The 21,910-nt window shown below is 65.7% G+C and overlaps 4 protein-coding genes across 10 annotated transcripts in view; 2 read left to right on the plus strand and 2 right to left on the minus strand.

The window, feature by feature from the left end:
* The window catches only part of LOC308072309 (uncharacterized protein), a gene marked incomplete at its 5' end in the record, with an annotated part of 22,325 nt that extends 20,944 nt beyond the window's left edge, over positions 1-1,381 (minus strand). Inside the window, one exon of the mRNA XM_080408969.1 lies at positions 1,259-1,381. Coding sequence (XP_080265095.1) covers positions 1,259-1,381 — 123 coding nt within the window. The remainder of the gene's footprint in view (positions 1-1,258) is intronic.
* Positions 1,284-3,718, plus strand: POLR2H (RNA polymerase II, I and III subunit H). Of its 2 annotated transcripts, XM_080409242.1 has the most exons (5): positions 1,287-1,452; positions 1,956-2,039; positions 2,766-2,859; positions 3,000-3,083; positions 3,199-3,718. In XM_080409242.1, the coding sequence occupies exons 1-5, from the start codon at positions 1,380-1,382 to the stop codon at positions 3,314-3,316; spliced, it is 453 nt and encodes a 150-aa protein (XP_080265368.1). In that variant the 5' UTR covers positions 1,287-1,379; the 3' UTR covers positions 3,317-3,718. The 2 variants fall into 2 exon arrangements, with proteins under 2 accessions (XP_080265369.1, XP_080265368.1); XM_080409243.1 differs by lacking the exons at positions 2,766-2,859; positions 3,000-3,083 and having other exon boundaries at positions 1,284-1,452.
* On the minus strand, positions 3,697-7,287 carry THPO (thrombopoietin; the record flags this gene model as incomplete). Of its 5 annotated transcripts, XM_080409210.1 has the most annotated exons (5): positions 6,223-7,287; positions 5,224-5,351; positions 5,050-5,136; positions 4,660-4,824; positions 4,269-4,549 (listed from the first exon to the last, which is right to left on the minus strand). In XM_080409210.1, exons 1-5 carry the CDS (start codon positions 6,233-6,235, stop codon positions 4,403-4,405), a joined length of 540 nt encoding a protein of 179 aa, XP_080265336.1. In that variant the 5' UTR covers positions 6,236-7,287. The 5 variants fall into 5 exon arrangements, with proteins under 5 accessions (XP_080265333.1, XP_080265332.1, XP_080265334.1 ...); XM_080409207.1 differs by having other exon boundaries at positions 3,697-4,824; XM_080409209.1 differs by having other exon boundaries at positions 5,224-7,287.
* Positions 7,288-7,312: 25 nt separating this feature from the next.
* CHRD (chordin) lies at positions 7,313-21,881 on the plus strand. Of its 2 annotated transcripts, XM_080409129.1 has the most exons (24): positions 7,313-11,693; positions 13,736-14,003; positions 14,354-14,457; positions 15,001-15,127; positions 15,554-15,700; positions 15,785-15,902; positions 16,787-16,883; positions 16,978-17,119; positions 17,194-17,334; positions 17,872-17,954; positions 18,044-18,191; positions 18,289-18,395; positions 18,478-18,594; positions 18,682-18,838; positions 18,927-19,168; positions 19,256-19,369; positions 19,634-19,846; positions 19,930-20,023; positions 20,156-20,212; positions 20,317-20,420; positions 20,591-20,693; positions 20,815-20,969; positions 21,135-21,228; positions 21,392-21,881. In XM_080409129.1, the coding sequence occupies exons 1-24, from the start codon at positions 11,592-11,594 to the stop codon at positions 21,457-21,459; spliced, it is 3,102 nt and encodes a 1,033-aa protein (XP_080265255.1). In that variant the 5' UTR covers positions 7,313-11,591; the 3' UTR covers positions 21,460-21,881. The 2 variants fall into 2 exon arrangements, with proteins under 2 accessions (XP_080265255.1, XP_080265254.1); XM_080409128.1 differs by having other exon boundaries at positions 11,604-14,003.
* Positions 21,882-21,910: the final 29 nt, after the last annotated feature.

Raw genomic sequence — 21,910 nt, forward strand, 5'->3', positions numbered from 1 at the left:
ATCCGCCCTCCTCGGTCCCCACCACACCGGGACACCTGCCCCACCACCTGCCCTCGTGCCAGCCCCCTCGCTGCCCTCTCCGGGCAGGGACCCTCCGCCCAAACGGGGGGGGGCAGGGTCCCCGCTGTCCCCGTCTGGCCCAAGCCAGGGCAGCATCGATTCGAGGCCAGATGGGGGGGGCACTGGGGGGCTAGGGGGGGGCAGGGCTGAACTCTCGACCCCGCGCCGGCAGCTGCCCGAGGTGCGAGCACCCCGTGGTGCTCCAGCACGTGAAGCCGCCCCCAGTCGTCGTCGTCGTCGTCGTCCCCCGCTCCCCTCACGGTTCATCGGCAGGCCACGGGTGGGGGCCGCCCCCACCCCTCCCCCACGTGGCTGCCGTGGGAGGGGGGAGGTGCCGGCGGGGGCTGCAGCCCCCCTGGCTGCTGAGGCTGCGCAGCTCATCACACCAGTGCCCAGCGGCGGCCGGGGGGGCGGGTGAAGACCCTCTGCCCCACGGCTGGGGGGCGCTGTGAGCCCCCCGCGGGGTAGCCCGGACCCCCGCCCCCGCGGGGCCGGGCCGCTGGCTGGGGGCGGCCCTGGGCCGGGGCCCGCCCTTGGCGGTGGGGGACTCGGAGCCGTGCGCGGCTCCATCCGCGGCCTCGCAGCTCCCTCTGCCGGCACCCGGCCGGGCCGCCTCCCCGGGGGAGCCGAGCGCAGGAGCCCCGCCGGCGGCAGGCTCCGGGGGGGAGCCCACGGGCTCCGGGGGGGAGCCCACGGCACCGCGGCCGCGCCGGGGCCAGGCCGGCCCCCCACTGCAGTGCACCCCTCTCTGCAGCCCACCCCCCTGCAATGCACCCCCGCTGCTGTGCACCCCCATTGCAGCGCACCCATTGCAATCCCCCCATTGCAGTGCCCCCATGGCAGTACGCCCCCATTGCGGTGCGCCCCCATTGCGGTGCGCCCCCATTGCGGTGCGCTCCCATTGCGGTGCGCCCCCATTGCAGTGCGCCCTCACTGCAGCGCATCCCCATTGCAGTGTCCCCCATTGCAATGCAACCCCATCGCAATGCACCCCTACTGCAGCGCGCCCCCGCCGCACTGCAACGACCCCCATCTGGCCGCCCCCCTTTGCAGTGTCCCCCCGCAATCGCGGTGCCCCGGCGCCGGGGGTGCCAGCGCAGCCCGGTGACCCCGCCGGGAATCTGCAGCCCGGGGAGGGGAGGGGAGGCGCGCACTAGGGCCGCGCGGACTCCCGCCACCGCCCGATCGCCCCGCCCACCCTGAGGCTACTTCCGCCCCGCGGCGGAAGGGCGCTTTGCCGGCCGAGGGGCGGTGGAAGTGAGGGCGCGTCATCGGCCGGCGCCTGGCGGGAGCAGGTACGCGGAGGCGCCGCCGCCGCCATGGCCGGGATACTCTTCGAGGACATCTTCGACGTGAAGGACATCGACCCCGAGGGCAAGAAGTTCGACCGTGGTGAGTGGGGCCCCGCGCCGCCTCCCCGCGCTCCCGCCGGGCCCCAGCCTGGGCCTGCGCCTGCGCCGCTTCAGGCCGAAGGTGCCTTGTCGCTGCCCTCCCGCCGGCGTCCTGTGAGCTCCCTCAGCGCGTCCCCGTCCCGCACCGGTTCCCCCCCTGCCCATTCCGCCGGCGGTGTCCCTAGTGCCGCATTCCTTCACCATCATCTGGCACCGACCCCACCGTGTGTTGCTGCACACCGGTGCACCCTGCTTCCCCAGCCCGGCTTCTGTGCCCCTTCGCACCCGCACGGCTCCTGGTGTGCTCGGATCCCCGCACCACCGTGTTCCTCTCCCCATCTGTGCACACCTCAGTCAGCTCCCAGACTCTGGCATCCATCCCCATGCGCTGTACACCCCTTCCCTACAAATAGCTTAGGTGCCAGCCTGGGGTGGGGACCCTGCTGCCACACGGCCCCCGGGAGTCTTCTCTGTCCTTGCCCTTGACTCTGTTCCTCTCTCCAGTGTCCCGCCTGCACTGTGAGAGTGAGTCCTTCAAGATGGACCTCATCTTGGATGTGAACATCCAGATCTACCCTGTGGACCTCGGTAAGCCCTTAGGCTGCTAGTCCAGAGTGTGCCTGAGGCAGTGGCAGCACAGGCAGGCGAGGTTAGAGAGGTGTGTGTTGGTGCTTGGAGGAGGGGGACTGAATTTGCTGTGAACAAGGAATGAGCTGTCCTTGAGCCCCTGTGCTGTCTCCAGATCACAGGAGGCACTGGGCACTCTCGGCGTGCTGGGGCTGAGCCAGATTCTGATTGCCCTCACTGTTTGTGTTCAGGCATGTCTCTGGCCCATTCCACAGAGATGCTGTCTAGTGAAATTGCCTCAGCTGGTGGCAACTGAGCTTTAAAGGACACCTTTTGAAATGAGCTTCTGTGGCTAAATATATTGAATGATTGAAAGTCTTACCCTCTGTGAAGCACAGAAGTGCTGGAACTGACACTGCAGGGTCTCGTGTACCTGCCCAGGGTCCAGCCAGGCTCTCTGGGACTTCCACGAGAGTATCTTGCTGTGTCCTGTGAAAAGATCAGCAGTGGTGTCCTGGTGGATCTGGTCTCTTCCATGGTGATTACCAGTGCCTGTGGGGAATGGGGAGAAAGAGGATCCAGTGTGATCTTTCCCGTGTTTCCCACAATCCTGTTGGAGGGCTGAAGGCAGGGACAGGGTTTGTGCTAAACCTGCCACTCTTGCCATCACCCCAAGATCTGCTGTGGCTGCTGCTGCTGTGGCTGCACCTTCTGCCTCCTCACCGCTCCTCTGCCCTCTCCTCCCAGGGGACAAATTCCGCCTGGTCATTGCCAGCACCTTGTATGAAGATGGCACCCTGGATGATGGCGAGTATAACCCCACGGACGACAGGCCGTCCAGGTATGGGCGTCCAGCTGGGACCTACGTGGGGTGGATGAGAGAAAAAGTGAAGTGCTGAGGGGCTGTGAGGTGCCTTCTCCCAAAGGATGCTTAGCTGGGGGAATACCCAGGTTTGACTCTTCTTTGAACTCCCATTGCAGGGCAGACCAGTTCGAGTATGTGATGTATGGCAAGGTGTACAGGATTGAAGGGGATGAGACCTCCACGGAAGCAGCCACGCGCCTGTGAGTGCCTGTTGGCAGAAGTGGGGAGGCGTGGTGCCTTGAGGTGGTGTGGGGGAGGCACTGGGATCTCCCATGGGATTCCCTGCTCTCACTGCTCCTCTTTTTCCCACCCCAGCTCTGCCTATGTGTCTTATGGGGGGCTGCTTATGCGGCTGCAGGGAGACGCAAACAATCTGCATGGTTTTGAAGTGGATTCTCGAGTTTACCTGCTGATGAAGAAGCTGGCCTTCTAGGAAACCTGCCTCTGTGGGCTGCCCCAAAGACATTCTGCTGGCAAGCAAACAGGAGCCCTGCGACCCCAAATCCAGCAGGATGTCCCAGAGCTGGGGAGGAGGGAGAAGTCCCCTCTTCATCCCAGCTTCTTCTGACTCCTGCTGGGATCCGCAACCCCCTCTTACAAGGAGAGAGGTGCCTGATGGCCAAGTGGAGACTGCTGTGTGCTCCGCAGTCCTGCCTGCTGGGAGTCTCTTCACCTCTGCCATCCTGTGCTTCAACAGCAGGATCAGCCCTGGCTCTGGCCAGGGCAGCTGGACTGGGACAACTGCCTGTCTGCCTCGAGGCTGGGGACCGTTTCCTAAGGAGCCATCCTGAGGCAGGCCAGGCTTGTTCTTCATTAAACTAGGATGCGTTTTCTAGATCTGGCTCTTCTGGCTGAGAGATGAGGCTGGCAGGAAGCGTGTACACGCCTATGGGGGGCAAAGGGGGCCCATACCACTTTCCCAAAGGACAGGTAGTCCAAAGCTGCCCTGGGCTCTTCTTTGCCACCCCTCTGGGCACGGTGCATGCTGGGGGTGGGAAGAGGCAGGTGGGTGTAGCGGGCGAGGAGTGGTAGCGCACGTCCCCAGGTGGGTCTGGAACCCGACACAGCCTGCCAGCCCTGCAGAGCTGGTGGCTGCCGCGGGAGGGAGCTGGGTGCGGGGGAGAGGCCGGGAGCAGGTCCCCCGAGGGGCTGCTTCTTCCTGAAGCCCCTGGGGGTGTGCAGGCCCCCTGCCAAGGCCACAGTAGTGAGGGAAAAGGAGGACATAAACAACTCTTTAGAAAAATAGCTCTTTAATTGTAAAGCATTCACAGTAGACGTGCTTGCCAGAGTGGGAGCAGGGCTTCTGCCCACTGGTGCATGGGTGTTGCTGCTGTCTGCCTCCATGGGCCATGCAGTTGCTGAAAGCTTGAGGAACAGGAGCCAACCCTTTCCCTGAAGACACCTTCCTGGGCACCCAGAGCACAGCTCAGTGTCCAGCAGGATTGCTCTGACCTGGGATCGATGGTGAACCCTGTGTGCAGCCTCACTGGGCCCTGCACCAAGGCTCTCTGTCACACCCTTAGCCTTGCTTGCACAAGTTCTTGGCCAGGTCGTTGAAGAAGAAGTGCAGCTTGCCCTGCACCAGTTGCCGGTAGGTGAGAAAGATGCCAGTGATTTGGGTCTGCTCCATGGAGCCTTGGGAGCAGCCTGGCTCCCAGGGTCCTGCCTGAAGGGTGAGAGTGGGACAAGAGGGGTGAGGAACGCTGTTGTACCCAGCCCAGTGCAGCCGGCACCAGTGCCAGGGTGGTCTGTCTGACCTGGGAAGGAAGGTCTCACCTCCCAGCTGAAGGTCTGCAGGAGCAGGAGGAAGGAGTTGGCATGTTGGTAAAGCTGGTTCAGCTGCCTGGACCCACACTCCTCAGTCACCTGGCTCTGGGCCCCTGCCACGGCACCCACCAGCAGTGCCAGGTCACGCAGGATCTCCTGCCGCTTGGTCTCATTCTGGGGGAACAGGCAGTGAGCGGGCTGACCCGTGGGCCTGATTCATTCCTATGTCCACTCTAGTCTGGATGGGGTCTTCCACCTCCCCATGCCGCCAGGTACACCCACAGGCACCTTGTTTGACACTTCTGGTGCCTGTGCCATCCCAGGGGTTCCTTCTACAGCCCCATGGGCACCCTAGTGGCAGCACCATCCTGCCAGCACCATCCTCCCAGCCCCTCTCACCGATTTGGATTTCCACTCTTGGTGGCTGAAGCCCACAAAGGGCAGTACCGCAGGTGGGTTGAGTGCAGGCAGTGCCTGGCACTGGCCCTATGGGGAAGAGGAGATGGTGAGGTGAGATACCAGGAACTGTGCCCGTCCCTGGCCTTGGGTTTTGGTGGGGGACTGTATCCTCACCACTCTCTTCTCCATGTCCTTGGCCTCTCCGATGTACTTCTGGATGAGTCTGTTGTCACAGACCAACCGTGTTAGGCTGGCATGGCCCTCTTCCATATGCAGGAGGAAGGATGTGAGGAGGAGCAGTCCTGGGGGAGACAGGGTTACCGTGGGCACTGTGCCATGCCTCCCTGGGCAGCTGCAGCCCAGGGCCATGTCTGCGGTGGTAAGATCTCGCCCCAGCCCGGTGGTGGCCTTGGCAGCCCTGCAGTAGGGGTGCAGGGAGAGGTCTAGGGAGGCTGAGGAGGGCCTGCTGCCGCCCTTGGGTCAGTCAGTGCGGGTGCCCGGTGCTCGCTGGGGAGAGCCAGGGTTTCCTTGCTGGTGGTGTGTGCCAAGGGGGCTGCACAGTCACATCTGTGCCAGGTTTTTCGACTGCTGCAGGTGGGGAGCAGGGTTGCATTCCCTGCACAGACTGGGAGCAACTCTCCCGATCTGTGCCAGGAGCAGCTCTGGGTGTGACGTGCGCTTTGGGAAAAATCCCTGCTTGCAGCATCCTGCAGTGCTAGTCTGCTACTTGCTGCTGCTCTGGCCGAGGGCTCGCCTGCCAGCACTGCCTTCCCCAGTGCCACTGGCACGCTGCTGCCCTGCACACCTCTCGGCCAGGCGGCTGCTGTGCCCAGTGACCGCCCATCCTGGCAAGAGGCATTTCCTCTTCAAAGGCCCTCTGTGCATCCACCTGCCTCGCCGCCTGCCTTGGCACTGCATCTGTCCCCAAAAGCCCTCAGCGCAGCCTGCTTCCCTGGGATGGGCGTGGAGAGATGCTTGACCGCCCTTGCGTCCAGGTGGAAGCCAGGTCCAACCAAGCCAGAGCCACCCTCTTGGGTCTGCTGCCCATCTGTGGGGCTCATCCCTTGGGGCGCCCATGCAGGGAACGCTCTGGCTGTGTGGCCGTGATGTCCGCTGCCCACACAATGCCCCTTCCTGCTGGTTCCCGTTCCCCCCTTTTAGCCACACACTCACTGTTCAGCTCCATGCTCAGCTGGGGGCTTCGGCCCTGTATCTTCCACCCTGCGGCCAGCGGCTGCTCCCCAGCTCCTGTCCCCCTTCCATGGAGGGTGGTGGTGGCGCGGGCTCCCCGCGAGCTGCCCAGCCGGGACGGAGGGCCGGGGGCCGGGGGCGCCCCTGGGGTGGCAGGGCGCAGCTCTCCGGCTCCGGCCGGGCCGCCTAGCCCAGGCAGCGCGATTTCCTGTTGTGTCGCCACTGACCTTCCAGCAAAATCGCGGCGGGGGCCCCGGGCCCGGGGATCGGCTTCCTGCCTCCGGCCGCTTCCTCCCTTGGCTCAGGGCACGGGAAGGGCGTCCCCGGGCGCCCTCCGGGGCTGCTCACCTGCCCCCCGGCCTGAGCGCTTGGCTGTGGCGATGTCAGCGGCCAGCGTCTCGGCTGTGCCTGGCCAGGGGCTGAAGGTGGCCTTGGTACCTGCAGAAGAGATGGTGTTGGTGATCCTGTGCTGGGCGGCCCTGGGACCATCAGTTCTGACAGGGTTGTGCTGTGGCAGCAAGGCCTGAAGGCCACCAAAACCCTTTCCCAGAGGTAAACTTCGTCCCTGGTCAACTTCACCCAGAGGTGGAACCCAAGCACAGTTACCTTCTCCTAGAGGTGGACCCCAGCCCTGGTGACCCTTGCCTAGAGGTGGGCTCTGACCCCTGTATCCATCGCCCAGAGATGGACCCCAACCCCAGTGACCCTTGCCCAGAGGTGGGCTCTGAGCCCTGTATCCATCACCTAGAGGTAACTGGGAGCTGGAGAACCCTGGTGTGGCTGTGGTGCAGGGGGACCCCTCCAAGCTGGGGAGAGTGATGGAGCTCAGGGAACTGGCTGGCACATGGTCCTGGGGCTGTTTCCCCAGGGGTGTTGGTTGGGGGTGGGTCAGGTGAAGCACCCACAAACATCCCCTCACTGGGTAGGAGAAGCACAGGGGTCTGTCCAGCACCAGGCCCTTCCATGGCCATGTCACCCCCTGCCCCGCAGCAAACCCAGCCCCCGCAGAGCACCCTGGCTGCAGACGGGGGGGTGCACACACCCATTGTGTGTACATGCACGCACGTGTGTGTCCATATGGCGCACACATACACACCCCCGATGTGCACCCTCAAGCCCACGTGTGCACACGTGCACTTCCTGCAGCACATGTGGGGGTATACTCCTAGATAACCCTTGGGGTTGGGCTTCCCTTTGGGGGGGACCCCCGCCACCCCACATCCTCTTGCCCCTGGTCCCCCCACAGCCTGTGCGCTTCCTTCTCACACCCCTGCTCTCTCACGCTCCCACCCTTCTCCCTACGGCCGGCAGTTCCCGGCAGTGCCTGGCCGGGTGACAGCAGTCAAAGTAAACACCTCAGCCCTGCTCCACCTGCCCCATGCCCTGCTCGGTGCCCGGCAGCCCACCTTGCGGGTCGCAGGGTGCCCAGATGGGGGGTCCAAGCAGGTGCCGTGACTGGCAGCCCAGCTCCCCTGGGGTACAGCTGGCAGCAGCCGGAGTGGAGAGCACTGGGGTCAAACACCGCCAGGCTTCCCACACACGGCCGTGCCCCGTCTCTGCGGACGTGACAAGCTGCAAACGCGCCAGCCAGCACCCTCAGCCCCTCTGCCAGCGCTGGCCCTGCTCCCACTGCTGGCCCTGTGCCAGTCCCTGCCGTGCCTGTGCCATGCCTGCGTCCCCGTCCCTTTCTGGGTGCAAAACCATTGACAATGCCAGGCTGGAGAGCTGCGGCGCCCTGCGCTCCCTGCTTGCCCTCATAATTAGGCAAACGAACCAATCAGGGTAAACCAGAGGGCAGCTGGAAACTGGATATTTGCTGAACCCCAGTGGGCACTGAGGCACCTCAAGATGCCTACAACAGCCCCTTCTCTCCAAAAGGTTCCTTTCCAGCTGTGCCAACAGCTGGTGGGCAGTGGGAGCCCCCGCCTGCAGGCAGCCCAGTATCTGCTGAAAAGGGCAATGCCAGCATTTGCTGCCCATGCCAGCGGGGCAGGGAGGGATGTGGAGGGGAGCCCCTGCAGTTGCCCACCATGTCTCCCCCAGCCCAAATCCACAGATACTGTGTACTGTGGAGGGAGGGGATGTGGGGGCAGTGGACCCCAAGAGGGACATGGGGGCTCTGGCCAAGCCGGGCAGGAGTCTGGCAGGGGGCAGGAAGCCGGGCGGGGGCTGTGGGGCTGTGCAGCTGGCCGGATCTTGGTGCCAAGTTTCCCACCTTTCCTTACAGGGTGCAAAGTATCGGGAATCCCGCTGCAGGGGGGCAGCCGTTCGCACCCACTTCAGCAAGGTGCTGAGGGCAGCCGGAGGTGCCAGGCGGCGGGGGGTGGGGGGGTGGGGGGGAGGAGAGCATGTATGGGTGGCACAGCTGCTGTTCCTGTAGGCCACCCAGATGTGCTCAGTGGGCATCCCCAGGATGTCAGTGCAAGGCAGGGGGTGGGGGGGCATGGGAAGCAACCCTGGGCTTCTAGGGGCAGGGAGGGGGGTCCCAGCCCCCTTTGAAGCCCCCATAAAAGGGTTCAGCATAAAGGGAAGAGAAAGTCAAAGGAACAAAGAGAGCAACTAATCCCGGTGTGAGCAAACAGCCCAGTTTGCTCAGGTCACAGATGGCCCCGGGGCCAGGGAAAGAAGCACAGCGGGGCTCTTGGGGGTGCCAGGCAGCGAGGGACCCTCTACCCAGGTTGGCCCCCTCCCTGTGTGCATGCAGCCCCCGGGAGCTGGGTACCCCCTGACCCCTCTGGGCCTTTTTTTACATTTGCAAATTGCCAATAAACATCCGTGGGCAAATCCTGCTCCTCACACCCTCCGCACCCTGCACCGCTCCACGCAGCCTGTCCCAGAGAAGTAGTACCGTGGTGCTGCTGGGCGAAGGGGCTTGCAAGAGGCATCTTGGCCAGGGAGCCACAGCTCAGTGGGGGTGAAGGCTGGCAGGGTTTTCCCCACTTTTCCCAATACCCAGCAGGACACATGCTGCCCAGCACTCAGGCACGAAGCCCTGGGTGCTGCCCAGAGGATGCCCATGGGCAAACCTTCCAGCCGCTGCCTTGTGCCAGGGCACCTTGTGCCGGTGGCCCTGCTGGCATCTGGGGCAATCCCACCGTGCCCACTCCCCCCATCCTGCTCATCAGCCAAGCTCCTCATCCTGATGGGGGGCATGGGGCGTGCCAGGAGGGCACCTTTCCCCTCTCTCTCCATCCCGCTGGGTGGCGAAGGGGTTAATGCCAGGCGGCCGAGCCGCAGGTGGGCGCAAGAATGAAATTCCTTCTCGCTGTCCTGCGAAGTCTGGGCACAAATATTTGCCTGCATGTCCGGTGGGGAGGGGGGAGACCACCATCGCTCTGGGAGCTTGCTAATCCCCATGCCAAACACGGCCCCCCCATGCCCTGCATGCCCCCTGCCTTCCTCCCACTGGGGTCACCCCGCAAGGACTTTGAGGAGGGGGCATTTGGGGATGGCGGGACCCCAGCACCTTTGGGTGCTCCTATAAGCAGGGAGCTTTGTGGAGTTGACAGGGCACTAGGAGCAGGGGCAGTGCCCCAGGGCACAGCCAGGATCTGCTTGGCGTTGCAGATGAGGCTACTTTGGGGTCTCCATCCTGCTCCCCAACCCGTGCCCACCACAGCGGGCTGAAACGAAGGTGAGAGCCCCAGCCATCCCTGCCATGCTGGCAACGCGCCCGCCTTAATAAACTCCATGTGTCCGCAGACAGAAAACAGCCACTTCCCCCCCCCTGCTCCGTGACCCCCCCAAGCTGCATCCCTGTCCCCATACCTGCTATCCCCAAAACCCCCTCCATGTACAGACCCCCTGGCCTTCGTCTGGGGCGGCCCAGCCCTGCAAGCCGCCTACCAGTTGTGCAAATATTGCCGGAACGGCTGTAATCCCCGTGTCCAACGTGAATTATGAGATATTTCCACCCATTACGACAGCCCCCCCCGCCCCGCCGCGTGTGTGCGAGGCTGGGGGGATTAGTCACGGGGCAAGCCGCGCTCAGCACAAAGCTTTGGGGAGGCCAATGGCTTGTCGGTCAAGGGGGGCTCTTTTTCAAGAGAGGGGGTGCCCCCTGCGCCTTCCTAGCTCCGGGCTCACACCTGGCACGGGTGCAGGGAGAGGGTGTTGGGGTGCCCGGGAGGCGATGGGAGGCGTGGGAAGGGGGGGGTCGGGGCATGCGGTTTTGCCTTGACCCCATCCCCGGGGAGCAGAGGCTCCTTCCTGCCGCCCAGAGCCCGGCTCATGTTCAAAGCCGCGAGCAGGCAGCAGCTAATGAGGCCAGACAATAGCGATCTGCGTGGGGCAGGAACGCTGGCGAGGGCCCGCTGCGACACCCCCATGCCAGGCACGGCACAGCCCCGCCACCGTGGTCCACCAGGACCCGCTGCGGGACCCTCGCCGCCGGGCAGGACACGTGCCCTCAAAGCCCTGGCGGTGCTGCCGGCTCTTTGGGAGGGTGCCGTCGGGGTGTCCCACCTGCACTGTGATGGGACGGCACCCCACGGGGCCGCCGCCCGCCCACCCGGGGAAGAGCCGGGTGCCCGCTCCGGGGGTGTGGGTGCCAGGCGGGGTGTCTGGGGCTGCCCACGGCCGGCCGGCTCCATCCCTGTGCAGCTCCAGCTGCCCGCAGCCGGCAGCCCCATTGGGGCTGTGCCGGCGCCAGGCCGGGCTCTGGAGCGCCTCAGAGCCGCCTTTGTGCAGGGCGCTGCCGGCACACATGTGCGGGCGCTGGGAAGCAGCTGGCGGGACCGGGACCCTTTCCCAGTGCCGCCCCAGCCGGCGCCACCCCCTCCCCACCAGCACAGGGACCCCCGAGGCTCTGGCAACCTGCCCTCTGCCCCTCTTCTGGGGGCACCCCTTGGCATTTCCAGGGGCGGCCAGGGCTGTGGATGAAGGATGCCCAGGCACAGCTGGAGCATCTGTTCCTCCCTGCCGGTGTGCCCCCACTGCAGTGGCAATGCCCCCTCCCCAGGCAGGGATGCCCAGTGCCCTCCTGCCCTGCCAGGCCCAGTGCCAGTGCACCACCCCGGTCCCAGCCTGGCAGTGCTGGGACACCCTTGCAGCACCCTTCTCCCTCAGGCTGCCACCCCGTGCCTCAGTTTCCCCCATGCCGAGGGCCGCGACCAGGCAGGTTCCCCATCTCTCCTTCCTTTCCATGGGAAAGGGGAGGGAGCTTCCCTTGCTGCTTCCCTGCATCCTACAGCTGAGCCAGGAGACTGTGACGAGCTCTGGGTGCACGGAGCCAGCGCCGGATTCCTGGCACCGGCAGGGCGGCTGGAAGCCATCGCCCGCCTCCTCCCTGCTCAGCCCCACTCGCGTCCCGCCGTCCCCCAGGGTCGCTGCCGTGCCGTAGCGGGCACTGCATGGCGACACTGGCATGGCCACGCAGACCCCAGCCCTCCCCTGCCTGCCGTGCTGCTAGATCCCAGGCCAGCCGGGACGCCGGGAGAGAGGAGAGGGGACAGGTCAGTGGCACCACCAGGGACAGTGGGGAGGGCATGGGCCCAGGGGGTGCCACGCTGCTGGGCATGGTCCCTGCTTGCAGGAAATGCTTGCAAGCAGCAGGGTGTGGGGCATGGCCATGCCCAGGGGATGCCCAGGGCCCTGGCAGTGTCCCAGCCCTGGCGATGCCAGCAGGCTGTCCTGCCAGGGGAAGTCTGGCTGCTCCTCACTGCCTGATGCCAGCACCAGCTCCTGCCACGGGGCAGGTCCCCGGCATGGCCAAGCCCCCGTGCCCCACTGCCCTCCCTGGGAGGGATGTCCGCTGCATGGGGACACGTGCCAAAACAGGGCAGAAAATGTGATGGGGCAGCCATGGGTGAGCCAGGGATGGGTGATCCCAGGTGGGCAGGCATTGGGGGCACAGGGTGGTGGGCTGCAGCCCCCCCAGCCACTGTCTGGGCCATGGAGTGGCCCAGGAGGAGCCTTCTGGGGAGGCAGGAGCCTGTTGTGCTCCAGCTGTGCCGTGTTTCCCTAGCTACACCGCGCAGCTGGCCGGGTGTTTGTACCGCCCGGAGTTGATTTTGGCAGCCCCATGCTTCCCCCTCCTCCCCTCCCCACCCGCCTTCCCCTCTTCGGGCGCCCGCCCGCCACGCACATGCCACCCCTCCCTGCCACCCTCGGCAGGGGTGGCAAGGCAGGGAGGGACATGGATGGCACATGCTGGTCCCCCTCCCCATCAGCCGCCCCTCCCTGCAGTGTATGCCTCAGTTTCCCCAGCTGGATGATGCTCTCCCCAGGCTTTTCCATGGTGTCTGCTCACTGCCCACTGCCACCCTTGCCAGCCCAGGCACATGTGGGTGAAGAGCAGGACCAGTGCTGGGTGCTGCTCTCTCGGTCTCCTCCACGTTTGCCCCTCCCCTCCCTGGGCAAGGGAACCCAGGCATCCGGGCTCCTGTCCCCCTACAGCCGCTGTCACTGGTGGGCAGGAGCCCAGGGTCCCACTCTGGAGCCTTCCTCTGCCCGGGGTGGGCAGCAGCCAGAGGGATTTGGGGATGTCAAGGGCACAAGTTGTGGGGTGCATGTGACTTTGCAGAGTGTAATGTGGATTTGGAGGGGGGAGCGCATGCTTCGGGGGCCCATGCTCAGGGGTGCTGAGTGGATGGAGGAGCTGTATGTGCTGTTGAAGGGCTGGCCGTGGGGGAGAGGTCTGCAGGGGGGCCGTGCGCCACAAGGGACTGTGTGGATGGACAGTGCCTTGCAGTGCCCTACATCCTGGGATGCCAAGTGATCTGGGAGGGGGCTGAGTGGATGGAGGAGTTCCCAGGATATCCCATGCCTGGGGGGGCAAAATAAGCCCCGGGAGGGCTCATGCCTGAAGGTGGGCTGTGTTGACGGGGAGCCCCCGGGATGCCCTGTGCCCAGGAGATGCCCCGTGCTACAGGAGAGTATATGGATTGAGAAGGAGAGCGTTGAGTGGGAGTGCGCAGCAAATGCCATATTCCTTAGGGGGCTGATGTGGATAGGAGACTCCCGGGGGGGCTCATGTCCTGTGGGAGCATGTGGATGGGGGCATGCCCAGGATGTCCAGTGTACAGGAACAACCCAAGCTCTGTGGAAGGGGTGTGGATGGTGGTGGTGGCGTCTTCACGGTGCCCTGTGGTCCCTAGGCTGTTGTGTGAGCTGGGGTAAGGGGTGTCCCCAAGACGCCCAGCCCCTGGGGGTGCCCCGTGCCCTGAGGGAGGGTACGTGGATGAAGGCATCCCTCAGGTACCCTGTGCCCTGGGGCTGGTATCTGAGTGGGGATGCTCCACACCCGGGGGTACCCCGTGCCCGGGGGAAGGCGTGGGGTGGGGGGCAATGGGCACGGGGGTCCCCAGCACACCCCGAGTCCGGCGGTACCCCTGCACGGCGGGGCAGCTGCGCCCCCCGGGGTGCCGCAGGACGGCCCGCGCCCGGCGGGGGCGGCGGGGCCGGGGCCCAGGGGGGGGTCGGAGCGCGGCGGGGGCGCGTCCCCCCCCGGCCGGCCGCTGCCTGCGCCTCATTAGCGGGGCCTTTGTTTGCACAGGGCTCGCAGCTCCCGCTTGCCCATGCCGCCGCCTATAAAGCGGAGCCGGAGCCGGCGGTCGGGCAGAGGCGGCGGCAGCGACAGGCAGCGCCCGGCCCCCCCTCCCCGCCCCCGGCCGCCTGCCTGCCCAGGCCGGCCGGCACCATGCGCGCCGCCCCGCCGCTGCTGCTGCTGCTCGCCCTGCTCCTGCCCGGCCGCGCCGCCCGCCCCAAGCTCGCCCTGCCCATCCGGCCCGACACGGACCCGCTGCCTCCCGGGGGGGCGGCAGGTAGGACACCTCCCCCGCCTTCCTTCCCCCGCTCCGGGCACCCCCCGTCCTATGCAAGCCGCTGCCGCACCCCCCACCTTCGTGCATCCCGCTCCTCGCACCCCCTCCCTGCCACCCGCACCTCCGTCCTTGCCCCGCATGCCTGCATTCCCGCTCCCCTTCCTTGCATCCCGCTCCGGGCCCCCCCGCGGCTGGCCGGGACCGGCACCGGGCGCGGCACCGGGAGCGGCCGCCGTGCGCAGCGGGCGGCGGGGCGGTGCCGGCCGCTGTCCGGGGCTGCGGCAGGGGGGTGCCCGCGGCCCGGAGGTGACCGGGGGCGGCGGTGGTGGGTGGCGGGGGGGTCTCCGCAGGCTGCGCCTTCGGGCGGCACTTTTATGCCCTGGAGGAGACGTGGCACCCGGACCTGGGGGAGCCCTTCGGGATCATGCGCTGCGTTATCTGCCACTGCGAGCCGGTGAGCGCCGCCGGGACCCCCTTCCCCCGGGACATCCCCCGGGACATTCTTCGGGACCCGGCCCTGCTGGGGAGGGGGCTGGCGGGGGGGGAGCTCGACCCTTTCATTCAGCACCCCCTGCCTCAGGGAAGAAGGAAGCAGGGATCCCTCCAGCCAGCCGGACACCTGGATGTCCTCCCCCGCGGCAGTGGGGAGGAGGAGGGGGGTTTAAAGTATCAGGCTTCATTCCTCCTCCCCCTCCTCGGAGATGGCCCCCCGGCTCCCCCCCTCTCCCTCCGAGCAGCCCCCCGAGGCCGGGGCTGGCGGGGCCGCACACAGCTGGGCAGGGGGCTGGGGGCCGTGGGGAGGGGGCCCGGGCTTGGCTGCCGTACAGACAGCTGGGGGCTGCGCAAGGTGTCCGGGCTGCCCGCGGGGTCTGCAGATGGGCCGGGATGGGGGGAGCCAGGCTGTGCCGGGGCGGCATGGCTTGGCACACCTTGGCACGGCTTGGCACGGCTTGGCACACCTTGGCACTGTTCTCCTGGGCTCTTCCCCACCCCGCAGCAGAGGAACCGCCGAGGGAAACCAGTAGGGAAAGTGAACTGCAAGAACATGAAGCAGGACTGCCCTGTGCCCGCCTGTCCCCGGGCCACACTGCTGCCCGGGCACTGCTGCCATACCTGCCCCAAAGGTGAGGCCAGCAGGTGCCTCCCTGTGGGGAGCCCCTCCAGCACCCACAGGGTCCCCCGTGGGCATGGGAAAGGGGGCACTGCACACACACCCCAAAAAAGGGCTTCTGGCTTTGTTATGGAGGTTGTCAGTGCCCTCAGGGTGCCTTTGAGGTGCTGGGCAGGAGGGATCCCTGATGGGCACAGCCACCCCCCGAGCTACCCTGGGAGGGGTGCAGAGAGAGATGCACAGGGCTAAACAGTACCCTGCCTGTCCATCTGCCTGCACCCAGCATGTCCCCCACACCCCAGCTCAGAGCCCCACAGTGACTCGCAGGGCACATCTCTGTCTGTCTCAGGAGGGGGGATTTATTATTGCCCCCCACTCAATGCCCTTGGGCACAAGCAGCCTGGTGCATTGGTCTCTCCCTGTGCCCACCCTATGCCAGCCTTGCCAGGCCCCCCAGAGAAGAGCCCCGCACCCCCCTTCGACACCTTTGAGTACTTCCAGGACAAGGAGGATGACCTGGACAAGCCCTACAACGACCGCTCCTACCTCAGCTCCGAGGGGCTGGCCCGTGATGATGCCCGCACAGGTGAGCCACCTGCCTGAGTGGGCAGCAGCGGTGCAGGGCACCCCCCCCCCTTGTTCCCCACCATCATCAGCATCCCCTTCCCAGAGTTTGTGGCCTTGCTGACAAGTGGCCCGGAGCCATGGCACCCCACATCCAGCGCAGTGGCCAAGGCTCACTTCACCCTGTTGCGCTCCTACCTGCTCTTCTCCATCAGCTATGAGCGGTGAGTCCTGCCCCCTGTCCTCCGTCTCAGGCTGGCACAGCAGACAACCTCCTGGGAAAAGGGGGGATGCAATGGTGTTTGTGCCTCAGTTTCCCTTCCCATATCCCCCTGTGGTGCCACAGCATTGCATTGGCAAGGCAAGAGATTTGGGGAGGGGGCAACGTGCTGGGGGTCCAGCCGGGCAAGCAGCCGGGATTTCGGCACACCCACAGCGCCGGTCCGGCCTCACCCATTCGCCTCCAGGTCTGGAGTGGGAACAAATGGGAACAGCTCCAGGGCTCCGCTGGCACAGCACGGCAGAGGCGCTGTGCCGCACCACGGGCTCTGCTGGCGGTGCCCGCCGGGGCTGTGCTGCCAGGGTCCCCCATCCTCGCCATGCCCTCCCTGGATGCCTGCCGGCGGCGGAGCCCCTCCTCTCCCTCCCTCCTTCCCACTCCAGTTTATTCAGCTCTTCCTCGCTTCCAGGCCCCTTTGCATAGTAAAGTGGTGACTAATTTCCAGCTCTGCCGGGGGGGAGCCAAACGGAGCCGAAAATGCTCCTAATTTACAGCCAGGCCTGAGCGCTCTGCTCCCGGCAGGTCCTGCCCTGCTGCCTTTTCTGGCGGGGACCCCCCTCCCGCTCAGCGCCAGTTTGGCACTGCTCTGGGGTAGGGGAGCCCAGGGGACCCGTGCTGAGCTGGCACCCAGTGGGACAGCAGTGCTGGGCCAGCCCAGGTGTGGGCGAGCAGAGCATGGTGCTTGGCACCCCAGGGGGACGTTATCCTTATCTTGTCCACCCAAATCGGTGACCCCTGCGTGCCTTCCCTGACACACTGCTGTGCCCAGTGCTGAGCAAGGGTGGTGCTGGGGAGGGGGTTCCTTGCTTACCCCCTGGGTTTCCACAGGCTGGGGCGGCCAAGCCGGGTGCGTTTCAGTGACCCCGAGGGCAATGTGCTGTTTGAACACCCCGTGCAGAAGAGCGCTGCCCCTGAGGATGGCATGGTGAGAGGGGCCGGGAGGGCAGGGGGGCATGGTGCCCTTTCCTTTCCCCCTGCCCGAGCATGAGGTGCACCCCAGCCCCTGCTGTCACCCACAGCTCTGCGGGATGTGGAGGACGGTGTCCAAGGCCAACATTCAGCTGCTGCGGGGGGAGCAGCTCCGTGTGTCCCTTGTCACCCGGGCACAGCCCTCCGGAGAGGTCCATGGGCACATCCTCAAGCACCGGGCACTCTTTGCAGGTAAGTCAGTCTCCTGCCTGCCCACCCAGTGGGTGCCCGTGGGGATGCCCCTCACACTCCCTCTTCCTGCACAGAGACGTTTGGTGCCATCCTGACCTCATCAGACCCCACGCACCTGGGTGCTGGGGGCATGGCCATGCTGACGCTGAGCGACAGTGAGAACAACCTGCACTTCATTCTCATGGCCCGGGGGCTGCTGGAACCTGGTGCTGGGGGTAAGGGCAGGCACAGGCACCCCGTGGGGCCTGGCACTGCCTAGAGGGGCTGCATAGGGCTGGAGGGGTGCACGGCACGTATGTGGCTCAGCGTGCATGGCTCAGCACCCATGGGCTCAGGGTGGATGGACGGGCTGGGTGTAGGGTTCAGGGTGGGCACGGTGTGGGGGGTTAGGTGTGCATAGGTGTTTCTGCATAATTTGAGGTATGCATAGGGGTGTGTGTGGTGTGTACCTATGGGGGGGGTGGGGCCAGGGGGTGCTGAAGGTTGTATGGAATGAGGGGGTCAGTGTGGAGAAGGATGGGTTTGGCATGTGGATTGTGTGAAGACTTGGGGGGTGGAGGGAGGGATGGTGGGGCTCACAGTGTGTGTAGGGGTCCAGGTGTGTGTGGGACAGGACAGGCAGCTGGCAACAAAGTGGGGGATTGGGTACAGAGATCTGGGGGCAGTGGGCACAGAGGGGTGGGTTTGGGGGCAGAGGGACAGCGGTTGCAGACCCCCAGTCCAGGAGGTCCAACTACTTCTGCCACGGACAGAATCGCCCTGGGTCCTGCTGCGGGTCCGCATCCTGCACCAGGGTCAGATGCTGCGGGAGGTTCACGCCAACATCACCATGGAGGTAAAGCCGCCTGTTCCCCTGCATGCTGCAGCAGCCACGGTGCCTGCTGCACCAGGGCTGAGCCATGGCACTGTGCCCCTTCCTGGCAGGACCCCGACTTTGCAGAGGTGCTGAGCGATCTGTCTGCCCGTGAGCTGCAGTGGCTGGTGCAGGGGCAGCTCCGCATTGTGGCCGAGACGGAGGGCCGGCATGCACGGCAGCTGGCGGGCACCATCACCATCCACCGCAGCTGTGACAGTGAGCACGGGGCAGGCACCCTAGGGTGCGGGGTGGGTGGCCATGCCCCCCCTGTATCAACCTCACCCCACCCCATGCCTCTCTCCCTGGACTGAAGCCATCCAAAGTGTGCTGTGCGGAGCAGATGCCCTGCTGCCAACCAAGACGGGGGCGGTGGGCTCAGCCAAGCTGGCACTGCATGAGAATGGCACCCTGGAGTACCAGGTAAGTGGGGGGGCACCCATCTCCCTCCCAGGGGTCCCAGGGGTGTCTCCCCGAGCACTGCCCCTCATCACCCTGCCTGCAGGTGCAGGTGGTGGGCACTGCCAGTGAGGTGGTGGGCATCACGCTGGAGACCAAACCCCGGCGGAAAAGCAAGAGGAATGTCCTGTTTGACATGACGCCCAGCTACAAGGACGGGCTGGTGAGCACTGGGTGGCACTGGTGGGGGTGGCACGGGGGCTTTGGGTGAGTCCCCGTCTCAACCTGCGTGGTCTCCCACCGGTGGCAGGCCTGGGGTACCTGGCAGAGCCCCAGCGCCCGTGATGCCCACATGCTGCTGCAGAATGAGCTCTTCCTCAACGTGGCCACCAAGGACTGGGCAGAGGGCGAACTGCGGGGCCAAATCATCTCCCTGCCCTACAGTGGGCTGCTCGCCCGCTACACAGGTACCCAGGGGGCACCGGGGGTGGTAATGGGGGGCAGTGGGGCAACCCCACACCCCCACCACCTCCCATGGCCCCTGTCTGTGCACAGAGATGCCCGTGGCACTGGCAGGGCAGCTGGTGTCCCCCCCGGTGGGCAGTGGCGCCGGGGGACATGCCTGGCTCTCACTGGACGAGCACTGCCACCTGCATTACGAGATCTCTGTGGCGGGGCTGGGCCGTCCAGCCGATGGCACCGTCAGTGCCCACCTTCACGGCGTGGCCGAGCTGGGCGAGATGGGTGCCCGTCCCCACCAGCACAAGCGTCTGCTCAAGGGTTTCTATAGCACTGAGGTGAGGCGGGCACCTGGTTGGGGCACCCCGTGGGGGGGGTCAGGCCAGCCCTCATGTGTCCCACTGGTGCCCCTTTCACCCCGGCAGGCTCAGGGGGTGGTGAAGGACCTGGATGCCGACCTGCTGCAGCACCTGGCCCAGGGCACTGCTTTTCTGCAAGTCAGCACCAAAGCCCACCCCAATGGGGAGATGCGGGGACGGGTAGGTCCTCATCTGGGCAGGGCACCCCCACCCATCCCCACCACTGCCCGGGGTCCACAGCTGGGTGGCACTGCCTGGAGCAGGGTGAGAAGGGCACAGGCTGGGGAGCACAGTGTGACATGGTCCCAGCAGTCCCACATGACATGTACTGTGGTCATGGGTGCTTCCTCTGCCAGCCCTGACCATGGAGGGCAGCTGGGCATCGGCATGGGGAGCAGGCTCCCCCGGTAGCGCCAAACCTCCTGTCCAATGCCCCCTCACCAGGTGCACATCCCCAACCGGTGCCACACAGGAGGGACCCGCCTGGCCCCGGGAGAGGCCCTGGGGGAGGCCAAGCTCTCTGAGGACACCAAGACCAGGGACCTGGAGCAGCTGAAGAAGGACCCCAACTCCTGCTTCTTTGAGGGGCAGCACCGGGCGCATGGCACACGCTGGTCACCTGACTATGACAAGAAGTGCTCCATCTGCAGCTGCCAGGTATAGGCCGAGGGGACATGCTGGGGGGGAAGCACCCATCAGCAGTGCCCCCCTGTAACGAGCCCCATACCTGCTGCCCCCAGAAGCGCACGGTGATCTGTGACCCCATCCTGTGCCAGCCCCTCAACTGTACCCACCAGGTGCACCCTGAGGAGCTGTGCTGCCCCATCTGTGAAGGTACCTGGGGTCTGGGGAGGGGTCCCAGGCAGGGGCCTGGGGGAGCTGTGGAAACAAGGTGGGGGTGTCCCCATTTGAGCCTCTGCTGCTGGTACCATGTGCACCCCTTCATGGCCTTCTTCATCCTTGCAGAGAAGAAGACCGGGCAGGAGGAGCTGAAGTTGGAGCGGGCACGGGACAGTAGCGAGGGTGAGTCCTAGGGGATGCAGCCTGCGGGGGCAGCTATGCCCCTCTGGCCTCGCCAGCACCCCCGCATGGGCTGTGCCCACCTCTTCCTCCTCTTCCTCTCCCAGGCTGCTACTTTGACGGGGACAAGACATGGCGAGGCTCTGGCACCCGCTGGCACCCTGTTGTGCCCCCCTTTGGCCTCATCAAATGTGCCATTTGCACCTGCAAGGTGAGTGTGGGTCCCAGACCCCCAATGTGGTTTGGGAGCAATGCTGCCCCAGCACCCATGGGTGCTCTTAGCTGCTGGGCACTGTAGCAGGGGCTCAAACCAGGGAGGGGCATACGTGCCTTGTACCATCTGCCCTGTTCCCTGCCATGAGCCCCATGCACTCCCCGCAGGGCACCACGGGCGAAGTGCACTGCGAGAAGGTGCAGTGCCCACGGCTCACCTGTGCCAACCCTGTGCGCGCCAGCCCCTCCGACTGCTGCAAGCAGTGCCCAGGTACCTACACCTCCCCTTTCTGCCCTCCATTGTCCCAGCACGGTCCCTGCATGCCACCACCGGTGATGCCATGGGGTGCTCCTGCCGTGGGTGGGCAGCCTCCCAGTGCCTTTTCCTGCAGCCCCAGAGGAGAGTGTCCCCGAACTGGCCGACACCATGCAGGCAGACGGGCCGCGGGCATGCCGCTTCGGGCGCCGCTGGTACCTCAACAATGAGAGCTGGCACCCCTCCGTGCCCCCCTTCGGAGAAATGAAGTGTATCCTGTGCTGGTGTGTGGTGAGTGTGCCAGGCCAGGAAAGGAGAAGGTGCCCTTGTGCCAGTCCCCCGTGCTTCAGGGTTGGGTAGGAGAGCAGCCCAGAGTGGCACCCTAAGGACCCACTGCACCCTGAGGAGCTGCCAGTCCCCCAGCCACCGTGCTCAGCCCCTCTTTCTGCCCCACAGTCAGGGGAGACACACTGCCAGCGCCAGGAGTGCCCACCGGCCGCCTGCACCAGCGCTGCCAGGAAGGACAATCCCTGCTGCGCCAAGTGCCGTGGTGAGTGCGAGTGCTCACATGTGGGCACTGATCGCCCAAGCAGCCTGCGGTGGTCCATACACCTCCCCAGCCCCCTTGGGTGCTGAGCCAGGGCTGGGACCAGTCCAAGTGCCCTTCTGGCACCTGCCATTCCTGTCTCTCAGCCCTGCTTTCCACCCCGCAGCCCCAGATGCCCCTCTGGATGCAAGAGAGAAGGTCCATGATGCCAGAGCAGAGATGTGGAGCCGCTGAGCAGTGATCGCTGCCCAGAGCCGTGCGAGTGCGCAGTGAGGCTGGGCGGCTGGGGGGGGTCCCTGCCGCCCATCACCCCCGCACAGGGCGGGGGGCACAGAGGAGCATGGTGGGGTGGACACAGCCAGGCACCCAGCCTGGGCACCCCGTCTCAGCACGGCTGCGATGCCGGGGCTGCCCTGCCTGCTCATGCCAGTGGGCAACAGCCGGGCTGGTGGAGGCCAGGGCACCCGCTGCCCTTCCCCTTCAAGGCCCCCCTGGCCGGCGGGCACAGTGAGCATCGTGCCCGCCTTGTACATAGTGTAAAGTCTCTCTGGCCCCTGTCTTGCTGCACCAATCCTGGCTTGGCTGGGCTTGTCACATAATTTATGGTGCCTGTGGATGGGGGTCCCAATGTATTTATTAAAACCAGAGCTATTGCCCACCCGGCTCCCTGCTTCTTCCTAGCAGC

Source organism: Falco punctatus (assembly GCF_963210335.1).
Source record: "Falco punctatus genome assembly, chromosome: 13".
Lineage (NCBI taxonomy): Eukaryota > Metazoa > Chordata > Aves > Falconiformes > Falconidae > Falco > Falco punctatus.